This window comes from Scomber japonicus, chromosome 19, assembly GCF_027409825.1.
Source record: "Scomber japonicus isolate fScoJap1 chromosome 19, fScoJap1.pri, whole genome shotgun sequence".
Lineage (NCBI taxonomy): Eukaryota > Metazoa > Chordata > Actinopteri > Scombriformes > Scombridae > Scomber > Scomber japonicus.
The window spans coordinates 9,896,246-9,920,171 of NC_070596.1; the positions used below are offsets into that span (position 1 = coordinate 9,896,246).

Here is a 23,926-nt window from a genome sequence, read left to right on the forward strand (position 1 = left end):
TTGCATACACAAGTAACAAGAGGCAAACTGCCAGTTGGTGTACTTTCAAGCAATAAAAAACATACAAAACTACATTTAGGGTTTGCCTGAGGTGGTAAACATTGATCCTTCCCTTCCCCTGTCTCAACACAAGTCTAGTTGGTCAATATGAACTTAAAACGATCCATCAATTAACTGTTCAGTGGAATCAGACACACCCTGACTTCAATGACTGATTCAACATTCTCCTCACGCAGTACATAAATATGTGTCTTGTGTGTTGTAGCTCCACTGCTTGTTCTTCCTCAAGCTTAATAAGGCTAATATTATATGTCCTAAAATTGTAATCATTTCAGCTGACATAAGCAGAGGTGGTCTTTTTATTTCAAGCTAGTCACTGTGTCTCCTCTATCAATTGCTGCAAGCTTTATATGAACTATTTAGAAGTTGTATAATCACTAACTGTTCATGAGCCCCTTCATATGTGGTACAAAGATCACTGCACATATTCAATTAAGGATGGAAACACAACAACACAACAACTTCTGGATGTGTGGCATGACAAAACCCAGTTGAAGGTCAATTTAAATGCATCTCCTTTTTTAAAAGAAAAGAAAAAAAGAGGGTATTTTTCTATAAAAAACTGAAAACAGTAAGCCTCAAAAGAGATTTTAGCGTCAATACATCAAGCTGGGAATGAGAGAGGCTCCTGGTGGGGAAAAGGTCACACAGAAGCAAGTCAGTCTGGTCCCACTTACTTCAGAAAGTTCAGCCTAATGGCTCTGGTAATAAAGAGTTATTGTACTAAATGGGGGGCCTTTCGCTATAGAGCCTGTGGGCCATCCATTTATTGATTACAGTTATAGCAAGTGAAAGCTGGTAGGTGTTATGCAGCCCATAGATAAAAAGGTTGCTCGGGCAGGGGTTGCATGTGATTAGCTGATGTTGTGACTCATCCCCATCCGAGACCACAGCTTGACAATGTTGCTTATTTATTGCCAGTCGAGATGCTTCATCTCCATGGCGATGTCTTTACACAATAGATAAGTGGTTGCCCTTACAAGTGGACATGTGGGTGAGACTCCCGCTGTCGATCAGGACAGGGCTGAGCGGACGCGTGTACCCCGGTGATGCTGCAGTATCAGAAGTGTGCAGATGCTGATTCAGACATGTGATCTCCTCACTGACAGGATATCTGTTAATATCTGAAACCAGAGCTCACACACTATCTGAAGGTAGCTTTTGTTGTTATGGTCTTAAAAGAGATGTATGGGCTCCGCTTCAGCAAGTTTTTGAAGGAAGTGGTTGTGGAGTGGACTGATGGCAGTATTTCTTTTGCTGTTCACTGATTTGATTATGTGTTCAGGCTGGAGGTTGGTGTCGGAATATAAGGAGGCAAATAATAACCAAGCTGTGCTGAAGGGACATTTAGGCAATTAAAGAAATTAGATTTTCTAAACCGGAGGTAAATGTGGGTTACATTGCATTCATATTCGCCAAATGACAGCAAAGTTATCATTTAAGTCTTTAATCAGTGTAAGAAATGCATTGGAGTATTTTTGGACAGATACAGCATGGATGTGGCAATCCATATTATTGGGAGGGCAGTGACTAATTAGTTTCATCCTCAATTAGTCTGCAAATACCAGGAAAAAAGTCTAACATAACAAAATCCACCCACCCACCCCTCTAATGCTCTCTGATTAATATGTTATGATTGTTTGTGTAATATGCACAAAAAATGAAGTTTAAAGATGAAACATTGTGGTTTCAAGTTGGTTTACGTGAAAGACTTTTTCTTGGCTCGTGATTTTGTTTCTATTGGATACAGTCAGGCCATTTCCTTGTTTTCAGTATTTGTGCTAAGCTTAACTAACCTGCTGCTAGCTACAGCCTTATATTATAGGACAGACTTGAGAGTTGTGTCAATCTTCTCCACCAGAAAGCAAATAAGAATATTCCAAAAATGTTAAACTATTCCTTGAAGGGAATAATTGATTACCAGAATTGTAATGGATTTATTTTGTGTTGATGGAATTAATTGACTGATAGTTGCATCAATGTTCGATGAAAAGCTACCAAACTGCATCAAATGTAATAAGCTGGTGATGATGAATTGGTTTCATGCTAGGGGTAGACGAAATGGCAAAAAATCTTATCACAATTCTTCTTCATGTTGTTTGTTTCTATTTACTCAACAGTACTCAAGATTCAAGTTTCAAAACACTTTATTATCTATCACATGACAGGAATTTGTCTTTGGTTAGGGTCTCACAAACAACATAAAAACATACGCACATGAGAGACTGACATAAAATTACATTAAAACTCAAACAATTCCATGGATAAATAAGAGCGAATGTGCAAAGCTGCATTAAAAAATAGTGACGGTCTGTTTGGTCTTGTTTAAAAATTACAATGAAAACCAAACTAACAGCACAAACTAACTAATTTCACAGCTGAAAAGCTGATGTTGCGTAGAAGCATTAGTGTGTCATTTGGATAACTAGCAGGATGTGCACCGTTTAAAAAAAAAAAAAAAAAAAGGACACCAACACTGTACACCAGAGCTGACATCACACCAGCTTACAGCATGGCAGAAATTAGTCCTACCAGTTAGCAGGCAAGCTAACTGCTAAACGGTGGCGTTAACCTGTAACCCAGCTTTCAGTTTAACATGATGTGAAGCAGGTGAGAAGAAGCAGTATCTACCATATTCTACCTCACTGTCACATCTTGAAAGGAAAGAACACATATTCCAGGATCCTCTTCATTGATTTCAGCTCAGTATTTAATATCATCATAGCACAACAGCTGGTGGAGAAGCTGTGGTTGCTGGATGTGGACACTGAAACCTGCAACTGGAGGTTTGAGATGATGATTGATATCAGGAGGGACGTCAGGCAACATCATACGCCGCTGACCGTTGATGCCACCACTGTGGAGAGGGTCAGCAACATTAAGTTTGTAGAGTGCACCTGTGGGACCACCTGACCTCAACCAATATCACCTTAGCCAACATTTAAAAAGCATAACACTGGCTTTATTCCCTCTGAAGACTTATAAAGGTATTTCTGCCTCCATCACCTACTACATTGAAAGCATTCTAACCTACGAGCTCACTTCCTGGTTGGGTAACTGTGAAGCATCCAAACAACCTCGTCTGTACAGGACAGTGAAGATGGCTAGAGAGATCATTGATGCCTCACTCCCCTTCCTGCTGGCGATGTACCACACCAAGCTGTGTTTGCCAAGTCTCCAGAATCATCAAGGATCCCCACCCTTCTCATCATCAGTTTTCCCTCAGGAGCATCTGTGCCAAATCCAGCAGAATGCTAAATAGCTTTTACCCACAAGCAGTCAGGATCATTAACAGCCCACGAACATGCCCACCCGCCCTCTAACCTCTTCATCAGTGCTGGACACTCATAGACATACACCAGATGTCAAAAGTGGAATGAGACATGTACTTTCTCTGCAAATGCACATTAATGCACTTTGCTGCTAATTGTTGGCTTTTTTTTCCCCCCTTCCTTTGGGATTTGCACGTTTTTATCGTTTTTTTTTTTTTTTTTTTATGAATTCGTTGTTGCACTGCTTTCTCCTGGAATGAGCAACATTTAGTTATTTTTTTTTGTGTGCACGTACAGGAGAAACTGACAATGACCTAAATCTTAAATCTTGAGCCTCCCAGCAGGACATTTAGACAATTCAGCAAACATGCTACCAAGCATCAAATCTGTGAGCTAACTGGTTGTTGGCATTTACTGTTAAAAACAAACAGTTTGGGTTCCTGATGTGAACCATGCAGATGCCGTGAGCTCCTTTTTACCTGAAAGCCTTGTCACTGCAGGTCATTGGAGATATGATGTAAGACATTTTAACCGTTCACAATCTAATATCGTCATATTCCACACACCTACTCCTTGCTGCCTATTTTGTTACCTTGGTTTTATTGCCAGTAGCTGAACAGTGTCCACACAGGATGTCAACCTTGTTTCATGCATCATTGTGCCTTTTGTACACTGATTCCTCTGTTGACTTTCGGTTGTCATATTTGTCTTACATGTCCAATTGAAAACAATCGTACAGCAGTTTTTTTGTCTCCAGTCATTCAAGTGTTCAAGACAAGAATTAAGAACACACTAGTTCATAGCTGTAGCAACACCACTTGTTTAGCGCCTTGCTGGTTTGATCTGTAGCAGAATGAATGGATGAGGAGATACAGTTTTATGAAAGGATGATAGGAGGATAGAGGCCCAGCAGGAATAAAAAAAACACAGAACTGCAGGCAGGAATGGTTGAGTGTAGCGAGCAGCAGAGTAGTGGAATTATCAGAGAAAGAGCGCTTAGAGATTGAGGTTGTAATCCCCTGCCCATCTGTTGCGCTCTCTCTCTCTCTCTCTCTCTCTCTCTCTCTCTCTCTCTCTCTCTCTCCTCTCTCTCTCTCTCTCTCTCTCTCTCTCTCTCTCTCTCTCTCTCGCTCTCTCTCGCTCGCTCTCTCTCGCTCGCTCTCTCTCTCTCTCTCTCGCTCTCTCTCTCGCTCTCTCCCCTCTTACACTGGTCCCACCTGATCAGATCCAACAGCCAGTCACTGCCTTTTTCTACTGTTTTCCAATGATTTCTTTGTATTTGGATCTTACTTTTTGTGTTTTAAAGGACCAAAAGGGCTCTATCATTTGAATAATACCTTCTAGTAGTATCAACACGAGTACATTTTGAATGTTTATATATTAATACAAGAAAAATAAAATATGATATTGAATCTTGCAATTTTTGCACTTTCTAAAAGGTATACATTTGCTGTATTGTAGCACATGGTTATTAAATCAAAAGCGAGGCCAGTGCATGCTTTATTTATGGTGTCATATGGCTAACCCTAACCCTAACCCTAACAACTCAGTTTTGGTGAAAAGATACATTTAAAATAAACTCCAGTCTGTGGGAATTATTAGTCTTAATACAATACTGTTTACTTCTGGGGCTATATTTCTGCAATTCTGTTGTTGCAAATCAAATTTGGCACATAAGTTTTCCATGAGCATATTTAAGCATGGCACCGATAGCCCCACATTGTGGCCTTAAGTAAAACATGATTGGGATGATTAACAAGTATGTGGCGTTAAAATATTTTAAACTTGCTGCTGAACCACCAGCAGTAGCAGCAGCAGGAAGCTGTCATACTCATTTTCTTCAGGAAATGCACATTCTATTCGATTATATTGATTATTCTCATGCTGTCACCGTTCCAAGTGAGGAAAGGCCCTCCATCACAACACAAAGTTCCCCAAACAAACCCTCCAAACTAACTGTCATAAGAGAAACTGAAACTCATGCAGGGCTGTGTGGCAGCTGTAACCTGTGTAGACAACACTGTTTAGACATGCATAAAAACAAATATATTGTGGACGCGTGGCTACACTATATAGGGACAACATGATTCATTTTCTCCTTGTCATCATGTTTGGTATTATCAGCCTTGCCAGATTTACTTGCCAAATAGAAAATACCTGCTTTTGGCATTTGGCCATTTCAGATCCTGCTTTCTTAAATACCTGATAACAAGTGGCAGGCATAATGGAAATGAGGCGGGGGTAGGGACAGTAGTCTGATAGGATAACTGGCCCTGCCACATAGTGAACTAAATGGCCCTCTAAAGCCACGGAGGGCCCAGGACAGAAAATGATAAGCATCTGTTTCCACCATAATGGCCCCCTTGTTTATTGCCCTCTGGTCTCTGTATCACAGTCCTAAATAACATCATGCAAATTAGGACATAAGGACACTGTGCCAGCTGATTTGCTCCAGTGACAAAAGAGAGGCCCCACGGCTGAAAAGCCTCAGTGGGAAGTCAAACAAAAAAAAAAGAACTCATACTATTGGTCTCTTTCCACATTTCCACTGCTTCCTTTCTTTCCGCTTCACACTGAGGTATGTACAAGACAGGAAACTCTTTGGGAGAGGTGGCAAATTTGTTTTTCTTTCTTCAACGTGATAATAAAGTTCCCAGTGTTAGCTTAACATTAGAACTGCATGGAATTACATGTGTATATATATATTCTTAAACTTACTCTCTATTATTTGGGTTCTTTTATCCAAATAATACATTTCTGTCATTCTATAACTATGAGGCAAGCACTGTAGCTTGTTGTGATTTAATTCATTTAATTCAGGATAGTATTAAAAAAAAAACACCCACCAAACAAAAACAAACAATCAAGAATCTCTCTCCTTCACAGTTGTGTTGATATGCACAGAGAGAAGATGAGGGATGTTACATGGAAATATGAAAGCGTCATTTATGCCTCCATCATCCCATTCTGCCCATCTGCCATCCTGGGCTCCAGAGGTTTAGTAGGTTATATGCCTGAACACATAACACTGCTACAGCAATCACAATTAATCCCCTCCAAAGCACTGCACAATCCCGTACTCGTTATTGTATAGATCAAGAGGCTAAAGATGGACAGTCTAAAAATAAACCAAAATTCACCAACAAACAACCCCCCCCCCCCCTCACCTCTTTTTAAATCATTATTTTAGAGATTTTCAGACATGCAGACATTTTAGTTTTAGTTTTATTGTTTTGTTGGGTTTTTTTTGGGGGGGGGCATTGTTATCTTGATGTGCCCCAGTTCACAGTAGCCATTGTTTACCAGCTGTTGTGTTTTGTGATACAGCTGTCAAGGCTTATGCTTCTTGATAATATTAAAGTTACAATCAGATAAAAGGTATTTATCAGCTCTGATAAAATGTGGATGGCAGTATATTATTTTCCACTTGCATGATATCAAAAGGCTGACTCAATGCAAATGTTATTACTGTATTATGTGACCACAAATAATCCAATATGCAGATGTTACACATGTTCTTGTAATAAAATGAGTGTCTATATTATTCTATTGAGAGGACGATATTTAAAAGAAGTGAAGAAAGTGTTTACTTGTCAGATGTAACAGAAGTTAGGATTATTGCTCCATTGTTGGAGGGTTGTCTCAATGGGTCGCATTTGAATAAGAATGAATCGGCATCGGGAAATTAAATAAAGATTAGTTCTTCAGAGGCAATTAATATGGAAAAGTACAAATGGAAATGAGGCTATTTCCATGATAATGTCATGAGTGATGACATTTATGTGTGTTTCGCACATGAAGTGTTTCTACTCTCACAGACAACAACATCATGAGGCTGTCGTGTGTTTGTGTGATTAAGGCGTCACGAGTCACGGCTCGCCGGTTTGCATATTAATGAATTAGTCAGGCTTCAATAACATGAGACCCTGTCCACTTTTCATTACCCATGACTAGACATGTTTATATTTCTGACTGCTGTTTTTCTGTACTGGCCCAACAGTGTGTTGATGAGATTTCAATTAACATCACGTTGTCATTTACCCATCTAGTTCTGCTGAATAAACCTTACAGCGCATGTCAGTAGATTGAAAATAAGTTGATTTTAAATTGTTCTTGCTAGTCTAATAATTGTTTTTGTTTTGTTTTTACAGTGAAAAAAGCCAAGCTCCAGGGTCCTTCAGGTGAGTACATCCACATTTTTTCACATTTTCACCTTTTTGGAATTATTATTTATACCATTCAGAACAGGATCATATCTTGTGGGACTTCTAATTTAGTTTAATGGCATATTTACACAGTTCAGAAGCTCGCAGTGCTTACTTGCTTTATGTTGTTGTGTTTGGAAATAGGCCACATGGACTTGATTTGTCTTGTAGGTTAATCAGCCAAATTCTGGCAATTCACTATATGGAAGGGTTGATTTTATATTACGTAATCCTGTGTCCTTCCATACCAGGCCGTGCACAGGTGAGCTTACACCAAGATCGGTGGCTGCTAAGTCCAAATCCCCATGCTCTCCACCTAAGCAAATCCCTCTAGCGTTCAGCCTCACGCCTTTCTTAAGCCCTGTGACGTTTCTGGCAAGAGCAGGCAGCAGCACAGACAGAAAGTCACAGCAGCTTTGAAACTGCCAATGACATTTTACTCTCATTCTCAGCCCCCAGCAGACCTCTGTTTTTATAATAGATAATTGCTAAAGTTAATTATCCAGTTAGTCTCTGCATTTATTATTCTTAGTCCCTGCCCCTTCACCTTTGGGAGACGTGATGATTTAGTGATGTTCCTGTATTGTGTCACGAGTTGCTCCGGGTTTTGATTGGGAGTTTCCGCTGACATGGTCTGTCCTGTCTGTGCCCTCCTCCCTCCTCCCTTGGCCACACCACATTTGACACCTGTCCCAGAGCAAACATCCAGGATAATTCACTTAAGCCTGTCGTCTCCCTTTCAGCGCAATGTAAACATCACTTCTTTTTTTCTTTTTTCTTTTCTGGCTACTGGGCAAAGTAGGATTTATCAGAATATTGGGCAAGCTTAAAGTCCTGAATGAGATTTACAACAACAAAGATTATGTTCGTACTGTAATATCAAATTGTTTTGCACATGCTACAGTAGAGAATAAAATTAATATTGTGGTGCATTGGAAGTTCATGGAGACCATTCTTTGAGCCAGTCTGGGTCTGCCTTGTTGCAGTGAACCATTTTCTTTTTCTTTTTTTGTTTTCTTTTTCTTTTCTTTTTTTTGATTCAACATTTATTAGAGACAATTTTTCAGAAATGAAAAATAACACCAAATGTCTATTATTTGGTAAAATCAATAGTGTTTGGTGGCCTATGTGCAGTGCTGAGTCAGCCTCTGTGTTGTTGCCTGGGAAACTCTTCGTAACATTGCTCCTTTTTAAGGAATAGGGTAGTTTGTAAAGTGACGGTGAATGCGATCAGAGCAGAGGAGAAGGTTAGCATCAAGTTGTCAGTCTGGCAGTAAATGTATGGTAGAGACTGCAGTGTGTCAGTTAATAAGTGCTGCAGCTTCTCAGGACTAAGTAAAGTCCCTTCTGTTGTTTCCGCAACTGCTGGAAGAATGAAGAGAATGAGCAAAAATGGGTTATCCGAACCTGACATACCTAACAAAACATATTTGGCACATGACCAATTTAGTCTGTTTCAGGAAGTCATAAATATGTCATATTTATTTGTTATTCATCTGTTCTCATGAAGCCTTGGTTGCCCTACATGTGACTTATTAGAAGATCTCACAAAGTTTACATAGGGCTGGTCTGGGATGAGTGTTTGCATTGTGCTCTCACCACACCTTCAATTGTCTCGCTCTTATACCAGAGTTTTAGAAGTGTGACATTAAGGCGTTTCTGGGAAATATTTAGACTTAAAGTGACCTTGGATGGGCCAGTGGCCAGCTGTCATACTTTCCACTGATTGTCACAGGAAACAGGAGCTTGATAAGGACTGAGTGTTGGATTTGTGTGTGTTCAGCCTCTGCTTTTATAGCTACATGCACATTTTCTGTCTTGGTATTTTTCCTGTAGCGCTTCTCTTTCAACAATACTCCAAGTGCCCAGATTACAGACTGTTCACATTATGTTCAGTCCAGAACTCCACGTTACGTAGGTTTATGTCTTCTGTCGCATGCAACATTGATGAGTGGTCTGAGTTTGAAATGTCAGCTTTCCAACTGCATGAGTTTTCCTGACTAATTTATTGAAAAACCTCATCATCAGTCAATAATGGATGAAGACGCTTGACTGAGGGCTCAGAGGGGGAGTGGGTGGTTCATAGATGGCGGCAGTGAGTGGTCTCAAGATGACATGGAAAGGACCAGCAGGTCGCATCATCCCACAGTTCACCACAACTTCCTTTTCTTTACATCGCACTGACTGCTGTGCTTAGTGTGCTTTCACTAAGTGTGTGTGTGTGTGTGTGTGTGTGTGTGTGTGTGTGTTCTCATGCATTTTAACATGTCAGGATCAGTCCTGCTCACACTGAGGAAGGTCATATATTGTTGAATCTGCAGGTTTTAGATTATATGTACAGTGAATTCTTTCATTTTTCTTTAAGTTGGATGCTTTTTATAGTTATTACAATTTAGTAATTGCAATTTAATTTCAAACTTCACAACTTGAAGATTGCTATTATTTTATATGAACATGTACTGTCATCTTTAATAAAACTTTTGGATAGACCTATCAACTGAAACTACATTTCATAGATTGCTTGAAAGAATGTTAAAAAAGCTGTATTTATGTTAATTTCACTGGTAAAGAAAAAACAAACAAACAAATTAAAAACTAAATTGCCAATGTCTTGTCATTGGATTTTGAATATTCTCAAATATCTCAATTGGCCTCACTAATCCAGTACCGGCCCACCTCCAGTGTGCAGCCACATACTTTTTGTTTTTCCAAGCAGATGAGGCTGCTTCCTACTCAACAGTCCAGAATGTATCAGCCATATAATGTACAGTGCCTGCAGTAAAGGGCCCACAGCCACTAAGTGGCTCTTATCTAATCCATACATCCTCTTCCCTTATCTCATCTCTTCTATTCATGGGAGCCGCCCCAAGTATGGCACAAGGCATGGCCTATCTAATTAGGGAAAGGCTTGAGCATCCCCCAGGCTCCTTTGTAATAATGCCTGCATTTTGTCACTACTGTCCTCTTGAGACACTAATTAGGTCTGCCTCTTGTCACTCACGGTACCTGTAGGCCAGATAATGCTTTTAGACAGCGTTACATCATGTCAGCTGTGCTTTCAGTGCAGCTTTTTGTTTTGGGCCAAAAAAACGAATATTCATTTCTGGTGTGTGTCATTGGAATGTTGTAAGAATCCACCTGTGTCAACTATTTACTGTCTCATTGTGTCAAGAGTTGTGTTTACTTATCTGGCTGCTATGTTAAACACTATGTGCAGAGTAAATGTTTCAATACGTTACCAGGGTAACCAGCAAAATCTTTGTTTAGTGTGGTCAGGTGGTTAGTCTGCAAAGTGACAGCTGATGCCTTGCTTTCATTTCCCATAGACCAAAAAGTGAATTGTGTGTCTACTTTGTGTGTTGTGTGTTTGACCCACACATAATGGGCATGGTAGTGATTAGTTTAAAAAAAATAAAAAGTTATATGCTGAAATGTCATGTTAATGTTATATTTTTTTTTGTTATTGTTCTGTTTCATTGGGTATCTCTTATAACTGTTTAACTTCATAATGTTTAATATTACTTACTTTGGATACTTTGGAGGTGCAATTATGGCACAATAGTAGATTTTGACTATTTTACTATATAAAATTCAGTTTTCAACAAATCTGTTCATCAGTATAGACAATACCCTGCATTACTGTGATTGATAAATGTAAAGGTACAGCTTGCTGAAATTAGTCTTGGGACGCAACTAACAATTATTTTTATTATCATTATTTCAAAATGTCTTAGATGCTCCAGGGATATCTTCAGTTTTCTTGTTTAGTCTGACTAACAGTTCAGATATTTAAGATATCTGATTTATTGTTATCTGACAAATAATTGATCAAATCATCTCATTTGAGAAGCTGGAACCAGAAAATCTAGGGCATTTCTGCTTGAAAAATGACAATGAAACAATGATCCGTTTATTAAAATAATTGTTAATTAATTTTCAGTCGACTTATCGATCAATCAATAGATGATTACTGCTCTAATGTAATCTAATATAAAAGGCCTGAAATAAATCTTAACTTCATGCAGGCTAAAATGTTCCTGATTCTGTTAAAGGTGCAGTGTGTAGGATTTAGTGGCATCTAGCAGTGAGGCTCTCCCCTTCCAATTATGTAAGAGAACATACAGTGGCTGTTAAACTTGGTACCACTGTAGAAACATGGCAGGTTTCGTGGAAGAGGACCCACTCCATATGTAGATATAATAGGCTATACACTAATTAGAACATACTTATGGATATTTTATTCTATATCTGCCAAGTCCATTCTGCTAAATGCCACTAAATTCAACATACTGCACATTTAATGTTTTAGAGAGGTGTTGATTCAACTTCATGGTCATTTTGGGTAGTGGTTTGTGCTGCTGCATCATACTAAGAGGGTTTTTAAATATTTAACTGTAGATATAACAGATATAACTGTAAAGGGGTTGGAAACTTTACTGTAATAAATACAAAGGTATATCTCTGCATGTATTAGGCCATTGTTGTGCACTGTTGCAAATCAGTGAGCACTACATCAATGTGATGAAGTGTGCTGCTGGAAAGATGAAGTCACACAGAGGACCACCAGTGGTGCAGAGCTAGTAACTATCAGTGCAAAACTGAACACATCAGCAGGCACGTGTTGATGCTCCCTCGTCCTACTGAGGGAAATGAAAAGTGGTGGTTGTGTCACGGACCGTCTAATCCCCCAGCCCCCCTCCCGTTCCATCACCCCTGCCCAGCGCTGACAGCTGGTACAGACGGTCAACGTCGCACTGGCTGAGAGGAGGCTGACGGAGATCACTGGGTGTGAAAGTTGTCTCCATAGACTGACAGATAGGCACTTGAATCTGTGTCTCAGCTGCTGGTTTCAACAGCCAACAGAGTTCAAGCAGTGTGCATTTAATGCAAAAACGGCCAGCTGTCATACAGTATTAGGACTTTGTAGCCAGAAAACAAACAGGAAAAATTAAATTCAGCTGGCACTGTCATCTCTGACCTCACTGAATTTCAATTTTAGGCTTGATGTTATTAAGGCTGACAGAGACCTTTTCTGCAGTAGTAACAGGTCAGGAGTGACTTGTGTTGTATTACATCATCAGCTGACAGGTTTCCTCTGTTGTATGCTATAGGTTGACAGCGACATTATTAAAACTACCCTCAAGTGAGGCTCGGACACAGAAGGCAGTTGAATCCTGTAGTTGTATCTGCTGTGCTGTGTGGGGTTGGCTCTCAGTGGAGATTAACAGGGTCAGTCAGCTAGCCTGGCGTGGCTTGGCTTGACATAGTTTGGGGGAGGAGACTTATCTGCTTTCGCTCTCACTAGAGCTCCTGATGTTATTTTCTCCCACACACAGTCAAAGACAAACTGGCTTGGTTAGTATTACTCGTAGCCGTTCGAATGTGGGATGTCCAACTTGTTTGTTTATGAGGCACATTTCATTTTCATTTATCACCCTTAAAAAGGTGTTTTGCACCTTTCGTGCATGATGAATAACACTGCAGGTTCCTGTAGATCTGTTAACACTGTACACATAATCTGTATCTTTTCTACCATTTATTTTCTCTCTCTCTTGCAAAAGTAAGCATTGTTTTCTACCAAATGCAACCACTCTATATGCTTCTAGAGTACTGCTACCACATCACTACATTTTAAAACATAGTCTTTGTTCTTTTTTCTTTGTTTCAGACAAGTTTAACACCTACGTGACGCTGAAGGTGCAGAATGTCAAAAGCACAACTATCACTGTGCGGGGGGACCAGCCGTGCTGGGAACAGGATTTCATGTTGTAAGTTATTAAACCCAGACACACTGGGGCCATGCTTGAAGATTTATTGAGCTGACTAAATTTTGATCACTTTAATTAGCAACTATAATAAATGTCAGGTGCATGATAGACTAGGCAAAGGCCACAAGCACTTTACAGGATAAACAAAAGAAATATAAATGTAACACACCAATGCCAACTTTATACTAGGTTGTAAACTAAAACAATCAATGTGTTCAACTTCTGGGTCAGACACATATGGTCCAGTGTATCCACACTGCCCTGACAGCATGGTTCAATAAAGACACATTACCCAACAAACTCAAAAGAAGAAGTGGTCTCTGAAAAGATGTCTGAACCCCAAGAACCCCATTTATTGTTGTTTTTCATTTATTTTTAAGGTAAGGTAAGGTATCTATCCCTGTAGGGAGAAGTTCAAAAGTGATAAAAAATAAAATAAATTTAAAAATCTCTGTTTAAAAATCTGCGATTATATAAATATGCAATATGCATGAATTCTGGCATCACTCTAATAACTTTTAAAAGTTAGAGCTATAGTCTTTTTTTTCCAAATTCTGTAACACTTTCTACGAAACTGACTTGTTCAACAGCTGCTATTTATTTCGTCTTTGTAATTCGTTGGTTTAATTTCCTCATTTTGCTTTCCCTGTGAAAGGTATCCATGGTGATGAAAGAGCCAGCACGTTGTTGCATGTGTGTCATTGTTTGTCTTTTGTGAACTCCCTCATTGCAACAGTGTTTGTTTTTCCAGACCTTCATCCTTCTACTGTCCATTAATGATGTGTCAGCTAGGTGTAATTCATAATCATTCATCAATGTTTCCAGCAAATGGCCAGCACCACCTGCTATAGCAAAATACGTCTATCAAACGCTAAGAGAAAATGACTTGCCACAACTGAAATCTAAGAAAGGAAATTTCAATCTTGCAAAGTGCGAATCCCAGCAGCTAACCTGTAGCTAACTCTGGGGGGTGTTATATGCGAGCTAGATGAGAAGATTGCTAACACGCTCAAGTGTTACAGAAAATATAAAGCTACTGCCAGCAGCCAGTTAATTTAACTTTACACAAGACGTAGGCAGTTATGTTTGAAAGGGAAATCGTGGAGACTCTAGAAAAATCCCTGCTCCCACATAAAAGGTAATCTAGCACATAACCACAACATGCAAAACCTATAAACCACAATTGGTTGTTTTTTCACTTAAAAACAACAACAACAAAAAGTTGTGCGATATTTGTTAGGGAGCTTTAGGGGTCTAACTCAAATTTTGAGAGATAGGATAGCTGTTGTGCTAACCTAAGCTAACTGGCTGCTAGCAAAAACTTGTAATTTAAAGTGTAGGCATGAGACCAAAAATTAATGAATACATTTTATAAAACACTAATGTATTGCTATGATTTGAAACCGGCAGTGTTTTAGAAGGTAAGACTTGTATATTTTTGGCATGCTGTGCAACATTGTCATCCATGACACTAAATTAAAGACAAAATCACCACTAGGATACTTACAGGCTTTTAAAAAAAAAGTTTGTGAAAGTGTTCTATAAAAATCTGCAGTTACTGCATAAGGAGCTGTGCACTGAAATTACTCATGTTATTTCAAGTAGTGGGACCCTCTAATTAATTAATTAATAATTTCTCGTTTCTGCTTTTCCATGTAAGCAGCCCTACAGGTGTCTTTTAATTTCCTCAGTTTGTATTGCGTAAAAAAGGTTTTAAGTGATGGACAGATGATTAGTAAAGAGTTGTTATATCTGGTTGAGATAAGCGCATGGATGATAACATTGTTGAAAATGACAACAAAAAAAAAGTCTAATATTGGTTACCAGTATCAAAATGACAGTCTAAACAACCAAAGTTAAAATTAGCAACAGTTTTATTTTAATACCTCGCTTGATTTGTTTGCTCTGTCCCATTTTGTATGAGCACATGATTCAGAAAAGCCTTTATCTCTGCACCTGGATACCATGGAGACTCAATGCCCCCACCCCCCCACCACCACCCTTTTGCACTTCTCTCAATTAGCTGTTCTCTTTGATTATCTTTTCTCTCATCTTCCTTTTGTTTGGCCTGTTGATAGTTGTAAACTGCCACAGATGAGAATATGCAAATGTCCTTGTCACACAGCTCCTTTCAAAATTGATATGCCATTTTATTGCTGTCATCAAGCTGTTTTTGTGCCCTTTGAATAGCATGTTGAATAACAAAACAAGGCTGGAATGGATTATGACAGCTAATACACAACAAAAAGAGGAAGTAGCTTTTGTTATTTGACAGTGCTTTTGCTTGGCAGTAATTATGTAGAAATTTCTGGTTTATTTAGTGTGAATTGAATGGCATATTGGAAAGTTCTCCTGCTTCTTTGTTCTAATAACAGAGCCTCAAACTGTACACTTAATTGTTATACTGTTTTCATCAACTGACATTTACCACACTGTTTATCAGGAAGGATTTTTTTCGTAATGTGACATTGCTTGATACATTAATTTTTTTCCCTCTCCTAGTGAGATCAACCGGCTGGACCTTGGCCTCATTGTTGAGGTGTGGAACAAAGGTCTCATCTGGGATACCATGGTGGGGACAGCATGGATTCCTCTAAAGAGTATCCAGCAATCAGAGGAGGTTAGAGTGCAACCGTATATCACATAATCTACTGCAAACTTTACATTTTTCTCATTTAAAAAGATACATTATTTGACTTCTTGCTCCACAGACATTCAATTTAAACTTACAAATGATACAAATACAAATCTGGTAGCAGAGTGGTTAGGATGCTTACTGTGTAGCCATGTAGGTTTGATTCCAGCCATGGATCTTTTGTATCAGGCACTCTGTACCTGTCTGCAATCTTAATATAACTACTCAAAAAAAGAAAAAGCTTTGTTTTTACACTGATAAGACTATCCAAAATGTCTTACCCTTTATAATAACAATAATGGTATAAAGTAGGTATAATAATTGTCACAAAGAAAGTCCAAATGTCTTCCTACTGTAAGGTAAATATCAATATCAAATTGCAGGAGGGCTCAGGTGAATGGATTTTCATGGATGCAGAGGTCCTGATGAAGGCGGATGAGATATATGGCACCAAGAACCCAACACCTCATCGAGTCTTGCTGGACACTCGATTCGAGCTGCCTTTTGGTGAGATAATCAGAGTTGTCAAGCCATTTTTTATTATCAACAAGTTTCCAAGTTTGAGTCTCTCCTAATTTGAGATTTTGCCTTTCCTGCATTCGCTGGCTCTTTCTTTCTTCTAACTTTCTTTTTATTTTAGGTGCACACTCGACTTCAGTGATAAGGGGTAAATTCCTATTGAATAAACCACACATTTGAAAAGTTCAGGCACTTATGTAAGACATTTTGCAATGCTGTCATCTCAAGTACCTGCTCTGACTACAGTGGGTACATTATTGATGTGGAGAGTACATTAGTGATTCTGGTTACCTCAGGGCAAATCAACCTTTATCTCTCTTAGTTACACAAGTGCCACAAATATTTCCTACTGAAATGTCAGCATGTGGTTTTCGAGGCTACATAGGAAAAACTAGCCAGCCTGGGGCATCTTGTAATAAATTGATGACGCAGTGTAACCTGGTGTCCTGTAGTGTTATGCAAGTGTACCTCGCATTGATCTCTCTCGACTAGAAAACATGTGAGCAACAGGAGTAGCGTATGAGATAACATTTTTCCTGAATTAAGTTAAATCTTCCTTCCTATTATCTCATTACAGGATGAGAATAAGGAGACTGACATTGAACAACTAATGGGTTGAAACACTCTTCAATATTTGTTTTACTGTATAATGTCCCTTATCTGGTTCCAGTGGGGATATGGAGCCTGGTTCTGTCCTGCACAAATTTAGAGCACTGACCTATCATTTTCAAATCTTCCTTTATTAACTTGGGGTCTGTAAATATAATTTAGTCTTGGTCAGATTGTTCCATTGTGCGGGATTAAGAAACCATTCTTTGTCATTATGTTTCTATATATATGACTAAAATGATGAAGAGCAAAGTATAACTGTAAGTTCAGGTCAATTAGCCACTTATCATTTTCTGCAATCATCCATCACTCATTTACATGTATACTTTATTAGAGCTGCATTAATTACATTTTGGCCACGTTGGTGCAGAATAAGTCCCTAACCCTAACATGTTATCAAACAGTTTCCTACTTGCACATCAAGCAGACAGAGAGCTACATAAGCGTTCATTTGGACTTGTGTCTTGTGTCCACATATCTGGCTTTTTAGTTGCTTGATGTTTCACCATCTGTACCTATTATTTGCTGATTTTATGTGCCTTCCATGTGGTGCTGGGCAGATGGTGTGAAGTGGGTTTATCTGGGTTTTTTGTCTAAAATAGATGCTTTGCCCGTGATGGAAATGGGATTGATTGGAGCGGTGAGTCCAAACCATACTGTTAATATTCCTTAAAAATCAAAACAATGATTTAAAAGAGGTTTAAAAACTCCCTAATGATGCAAATTGGACAATATTCTCTGTGGGTTTATTACAACAATTGTCCCCTTTCACAATACATGTAGTTATTTGGTTTCTTGTTGATATAAAAATATTAATGCTGCCTTATTATTTGTCATGGCTGTGGCCACAGCCCATTGAGCACCACTGTTGGGACAATTTCATTTGTCCCAACTGTTGCTAGATCCTAGTAAATGCTAGATTAATATCAAGTCAGGAAAGCTGTTTTTTGTATAGTCCAGTATCACAAATCTCAAATTTCCCTCAGGGGCCTTATCCTTTATTCTTTCACATGTGATGGAAAAGAATTTTACAAATAAAGTCCCATTGATAATAAGCAGTATAAGTTAACATTTCAGTTCATTTTTCCCAGGTGACAATCCAATGCCCTCCATGATTCAAGGGTAAAAGGTTCCCTGTGCACCCCCCTGTTCTCAGTGTCCTTTCCCGCAGCTTTACTGGCACTGCATATACAGCTCAAACCTTGTGATCACAAGGCATCAAAGTTAAAGCAGTGTGTCTGTCCGCTGAGTGGGCAGAGCTGTTTTTTTTTTTTTTTTTTGCTTTTGTCTGTTTTAAGAGGAGACCTTTCAAGGTTGCAGGAGGCCATCATGACTCTCTCTGCCCCCAGAGACATTCATTAAAGGTGTGTGTCGGTGTGTCTTTGAAGGCCTGGCCTTTGTGTGTGTGGCCTTTTAATGTGCATCTGTCTGCAGAGCAACGCATCCCTATCCTCCTCCTCCTCCTCCTCAAAAAGGTAGAATGGTGAGAGACAATCTGATCTCATACAACAGTAATATTGTCTCAACTAATAGATATACGTAGTTGGAGAGGTTGGGATGAGTGAGGCAAAGATGAGGAAATAACACTCTTTTCTTGCTTGAGGTTCCATCAGCTGTGAGCCAAATGTAGACTTGATTTCATATCAGGTGTACCCCACCATCACAGAGATGCACATTTTGCTGTATGTTTATTTGGCCTCTTGTAACTTGTTTTTTTTTTTTCCTTGTGGCTGCTGGCATATTTAAGTTATTATTTTTGGTTTTGATTTGGTTGTTTATTTGATGTTATGTGTGCTTTAAAATCTATGACTTGTAATACCTCTTACAATTAGTTTGGGTTACAGTAGGATCCCTGTTGCTCTGATGTGCACATTTCTGCCTTTTTCTAGTCCCTTAACAGCTTGTGGCCATTGCTAACTAACTATTCTCGTTTCCTCTTCCCTGAGAAGCTCATGAGAAATTAAAGAGGCGTTAATCTATTATGATTGCATCCTGGAATATGATGCCTGAAATCAGAGGGGACAGGATGTTGACTCAAAACACAGGTTCATGTGTATGTTTGTGTATGCATATTTTGGTACCAGACATCCCAGATGACGAGGCACAGTACTGGACGGGCAAACTGGAACGCATCAATACCATGAGTATCCATGATGAGGTAAAGAAATTTAACAAGATTTAACTCCATTTATTTGTATGAAGGCCAAACATCACTGTGTTGTTATGATAAACATATTGTATTACAGATCAAGCTCTTTTTATGTTGTGGTTCCTAAAAAAACGTTGCTTGTATGTTCCTGTTAACTATTTCTTTTGCTAATGATGTAGAACTGCTTTTTTCTTTGTTGTTGTTGTTGATGTTGGAGTGGTGCTGATAAATTACCATGACAATAACAATATGACATGAAACATGAAAAACATGCTTGACACTTGCTGTTTTTTCCCCTCTCACTCATCTGTAGTACCCTCTTCAAGATGACGTTCAGAGTCGCCCACTGCCTCTGGCAGCTTCCCAGTGCTGTGAGTGTGCCTGACCGTACTCCTTTCGGCCTCTAGATGGAGCCAATTCTCCACTCTTCTAGCTCACAGACTTTGATATTATTTCCTTTCCTTCACCCTTTTGTATTGTCTAATGTAGTAACAGTTGAATCCTCTTATGTTGAATCCGCTTTCTTACTGTTGTGACAGCTTGTTCTCCACTCTGAGCACCACTGATTTGGTTCCCTCATCCTCTCTCTAGCACAACACAGAGACACTTTTTGTTTTGTTTTCACAACCCTTACCTCCTCTGACTGTACCTCTCACTTGTAACATCTGCACTTTCACCAGGCAACTATTTCGGATGGGCTGACCCACTAAGTATGTAAAACACACTTTGATTAAATTATCCCCCAGGCCAATCCTCAGTGCCCTCTGCATGTCCTGATGCCCATATTTCCCAATAATAACTCTTAACACTTGGTTTTCCTCACTTTCCTCACCTAACCTTTGGCCCTTTTTGGCCCTTTTTTAACCTCAGTTCCTGCTATTGCTATGTTCCTATTTTCCATGCTCTGTGCTATGCCATGCTATTTGATTTTATAACCCATGTATATTTACCCATACATTATTAGTTTAGTGCACATCCTGGAAAAAAGAGATCTATCTATCTATCTATCTATCTATCTATCTATCTCTCACTCTCGCTCTCGCTCTCTCATATTTCACAGTTAAATAATCTGCAAGGGTGGAAATTGTAGTTGCATCACTGAGCTGATAGGTGTCAGTCTTTGCTAAACTATATTCATATATCACCTTGAAATTTCATTGTCCTCACACTTTACTCTAAGAGATATCAACAAGAATCAGTTTACCCTTCATCCCCTCACTTTATCGCTTTGAAAAGATAAACCCCCCCAGCTCAGCTGTCCCCTCCAGCAGACGCCAACCTCTTGGTCAGCTCTTAAAAGATGTTTTCTAAGGGTCATTTTTGGGGTTGCCAAGGTCACTTTCATGTGTTTTTTGTAGATTTTCTGCTTATGAACAACAATGGCTGTTAATATTATTATTATTATGCGTTTAAGATGGCTTAACTGTGGCGACAGCAATTGCATTTATTATTGAATTTTTGTCCCTGTTCTTTTTGTTGGAAAAACAAAAAGTACTCAATTATATACAATTAAGGATCCATCTATTAATTATTTCCCTATTTATACATTATTGATACAAGACGATACAGAATAACATAGGTAAAGAGCAGCTCAGCAGTTTCCATTTTTCTGGAAGGCTTGCATGTATAAGGGTTATAGTCTTTTAAAACTGCATGACCTTTACCCTCTCATCTTCCCTATTAACTTGGTATCCACTGACCCTAGTTTGTGTATTTCTCTCTTTGCATTTCTTCAGATATACAGAATTCTAACTAGGATACATCCTCAGCTTCCACATGGGTTTAATTATAACCAGGGGTTGTATTTTTAGTGCCTGCTGTCAAATGAAGCATGTCTGCTCATGTTTAAGGAAATATTCATTATGTGTGCTCATCCTGTTGCCTGTTGCAGCTCTGGATGACCAGGACAGTGCTGTAGATGATCGGGATAGTGACTACCGCAGTGAGACGAGTAACAGTCTACCTCCACGTTACCATACAACGGCTCAGCCCAACTCTTCCATGCACCAGTATCCCATGGGGCCTCGGACGCAGCACCACCCAGACTCCTGCACGGACTCTGTCCACAGTTTTGACCTAGACTACAGGGATCAGAGAGGAAGCAGGTAGACTCAGTGTACACCAGTCAAATCAACCCATCTGACACAGAGGAAAAAATTTAACATTATAAGCTCATACTATTAATTGCAGGGCTATTTTACGGATTGTACTAGAATGAACAGGTACACCCTCAGCATTAAAATAGTTACTAGGGCATGCTATGCCGTTATCTTAACAATTTGCTCGCATAGTTTCAGGTTTACAGTGACAGAAGTTATTTTAATGATCATGCTTCTTTCGGATAGCTTGCCTGACCAAAAATCCAACATGGCTGAAGCTTTATGCTTTCATGTTTTTGGCTGTGAGCTGACTTTCTTGTGCCAAAGTGGATGGATCATTCAGCTGCTTCAGTAGATCAGGAGGGATCTGTACTCAAGAGGCGAAATGGGTTTTGTCAGTTAGTTCTATGGCAAAGTGTGTGTGGTGATTGTTACCATAATTATTTATTTACATTAAAATAATAAGATTTTTAGAGGAAAAGACCACAATAATAATGCTGATATTATTAATAATAATATTAGTATTACCACCACACAGCTGCTTAGAGGTCACTTTTAGTCCACAAGACAAATGGTCTTAGTGCATGGAATTTTACATGCACTCATGGATTGCCATGGAAAACATGCGCCCCAGTGAGACTGCTGCAAATCTGCCTGTGTGGATTGATAGGAAGTTGATCCGGATAATTCTATAACATCAGGAAAAAAAAGGATTACAGCCAGGGAAAGCTCATTGCTCTTGCTTCTTTTTGTCTTGAGTGTCTTTTGTGATGGTGAAAGTTCCTGGTAGTTGGAATGACTCTGAACTAGCCATATCACCAAGGAAATCCCTCTGTCACACAGGGAGGGAGTGGGCCAGTGACATACACACGCTTTTCTTTGGTGATTAAAAACTTTGTTTAGTGAACACCATATGGTGGTGATTTGGCATGTGTTGATAAGCATGACTGTTGCTGTAGGGATTTACAAAGATCTAAATTCACGGAGGCACAGGAAAACACAGGGGCACACATACACGCTATTACACTTGCATACACAGTTTCATTATCCATGCCTACTAAAACATGTAGCAGTGTTTTTTTTAGGCAATTACTGTGCAGCTTTCTGACAACAAATAATTGATTAATAGATTTAGAATTATTGATTTAGTCTGTAAAGACTATATTATTATTACAACTGTGAAACTGAAGAGCATTTGCATGCAACTGTTTTCATCTTAATTTCTCCATTGATCGCACTGATAAATTTGTGTTTTTGTGTTTCTGTTTTGCATTTTTTCTTCTTATTTGTTTGCTTGTTCTTTTCTGTCCCTGTCTCCTTTCCTGCTCTCCTTATTAATTAAAAATGATACCTATTTAACTTAAAATAGATCATTAAACCAGAAAGGAAGGGTCAGAATTGTACCTGTAGATTCTGGCATGGGAGTCGAAGATTGGGAAAGCAAATACAAAGGGCAGGCCAAACCTCAGCTGAGTGACTTCTTAGATGAAGAGGAAGACAACGTTATCCTTCGAATGGGAAGGCCTTACCCTGAGCCATCGCATAGCTCTATCCGCCAAAATACTCGACAGAGTGGTATTCTGCCTGCCACCTACCCTGAGGGCTATGACACTATTGATCGGCGGCGAAAGAAAAAGATAAGAGACCCAGGAGGGTTGCTCAGTACAGAGGCAAACAAAATAAGAGAAGAGGCTTTTCCCACTGACCTTGCACTGCTCAGTGAAAAGAGAGGGGAGCTATTTATGCGGCAGGTAGCAGAGATGCAGGAAGAGGAGGAGCATATGACATCATGCCTCAGGCCATACAAGAATGGGCTTCTCTACAAGACTAGGATGTGGGCTAAAAATGAGCTGGACAACACTTTAGAGAATTATGTGGCATACAAAAAAGAGCAAGATGCTAAAATGAGGGCACGGTTTGATTTTGAATCTGTTGATTCTGAGGATTTACACTATTCCATAGGAGCAGAGGAGGATATTGATGGCATTGCATCTATATCAGAGGACTTCCCCCCAAAGAATGTAAGACATCTCAAAGACAAATATTATTTCTCCTATGAGGGCCACGTAGACAATGCTCAGGGTTTTCGGGACAAGAAGTGTGGAAAAGCTAAAATTGGAGGATGGGCTCCAGAGGCAATGCTCTCTCCTGTAGAAGAACCGACTGATGAATATGTAGACCCTATGGATGAGCTTCAGTGTCTAGTTGAAACTGTTTCTGAGTACCTTGCTGAAAAAGAGGAGGAAATAAGCAAATATGGTTCCCTTCCGAAATCAAGCAAATCCAGACTATCATCTCTGGGTAGCAATAGAACCGATTCTTTTGGAGATGACCAAAATAGTTCAAAGGATCCTAATCCTTTGGAGAGACCCAGAGAAGGAGAACCCCAATTGCACACTCCATCTGACCAGGGCATTTCAGGGGTAAAAAATGCCATGAGCTCTTTATTTAGTTCTCTTACTGACAAAGTTGGTGGAGGCCCCAAACAGCCTGTCCCCTCTCCACAAGCACCATCTGCACAACCACAATCTGGACTAACAAAACTGTTATCTTTTATTCCTAAATCAAACAGCTCAGCTCCTGTAGCTGTTGTATCTCCAGTAGAAACAT

General features: G+C 39.3%; 1 protein-coding gene across 2 annotated transcripts in view; it reads left to right on the forward strand.

Annotated features, from left to right (window-relative positions):
- LOC128379998 (protein unc-13 homolog B-like) overlaps window positions 1–23,926 on the forward strand; it is a 67,961-nt gene that overhangs the window by 2,667 nt on the left and 41,368 nt on the right. Inside the window, exons 2-9 of one of the 2 annotated variants that reach the window (XM_053339651.1) lie at window positions 7,484–7,513; window positions 13,206–13,305; window positions 15,808–15,925; window positions 16,324–16,447; window positions 19,153–19,226; window positions 19,531–19,588; window positions 19,898–19,927; window positions 21,109–21,322. In XM_053339651.1, coding sequence (XP_053195626.1) covers window positions 7,484–7,513; window positions 13,206–13,305; window positions 15,808–15,925; window positions 16,324–16,447; window positions 19,153–19,226; window positions 19,531–19,588; window positions 19,898–19,927; window positions 21,109–21,322 — 748 coding nt within the window. The remainder of the gene's footprint in view (window positions 1–7,483; window positions 7,514–13,205; window positions 13,306–15,807; window positions 15,926–16,323; window positions 16,448–19,152; window positions 19,227–19,530; window positions 19,589–19,897; window positions 19,928–21,108; window positions 21,323–23,926) is intronic. The other variant, XM_053339652.1, reaches the window with a different exon arrangement.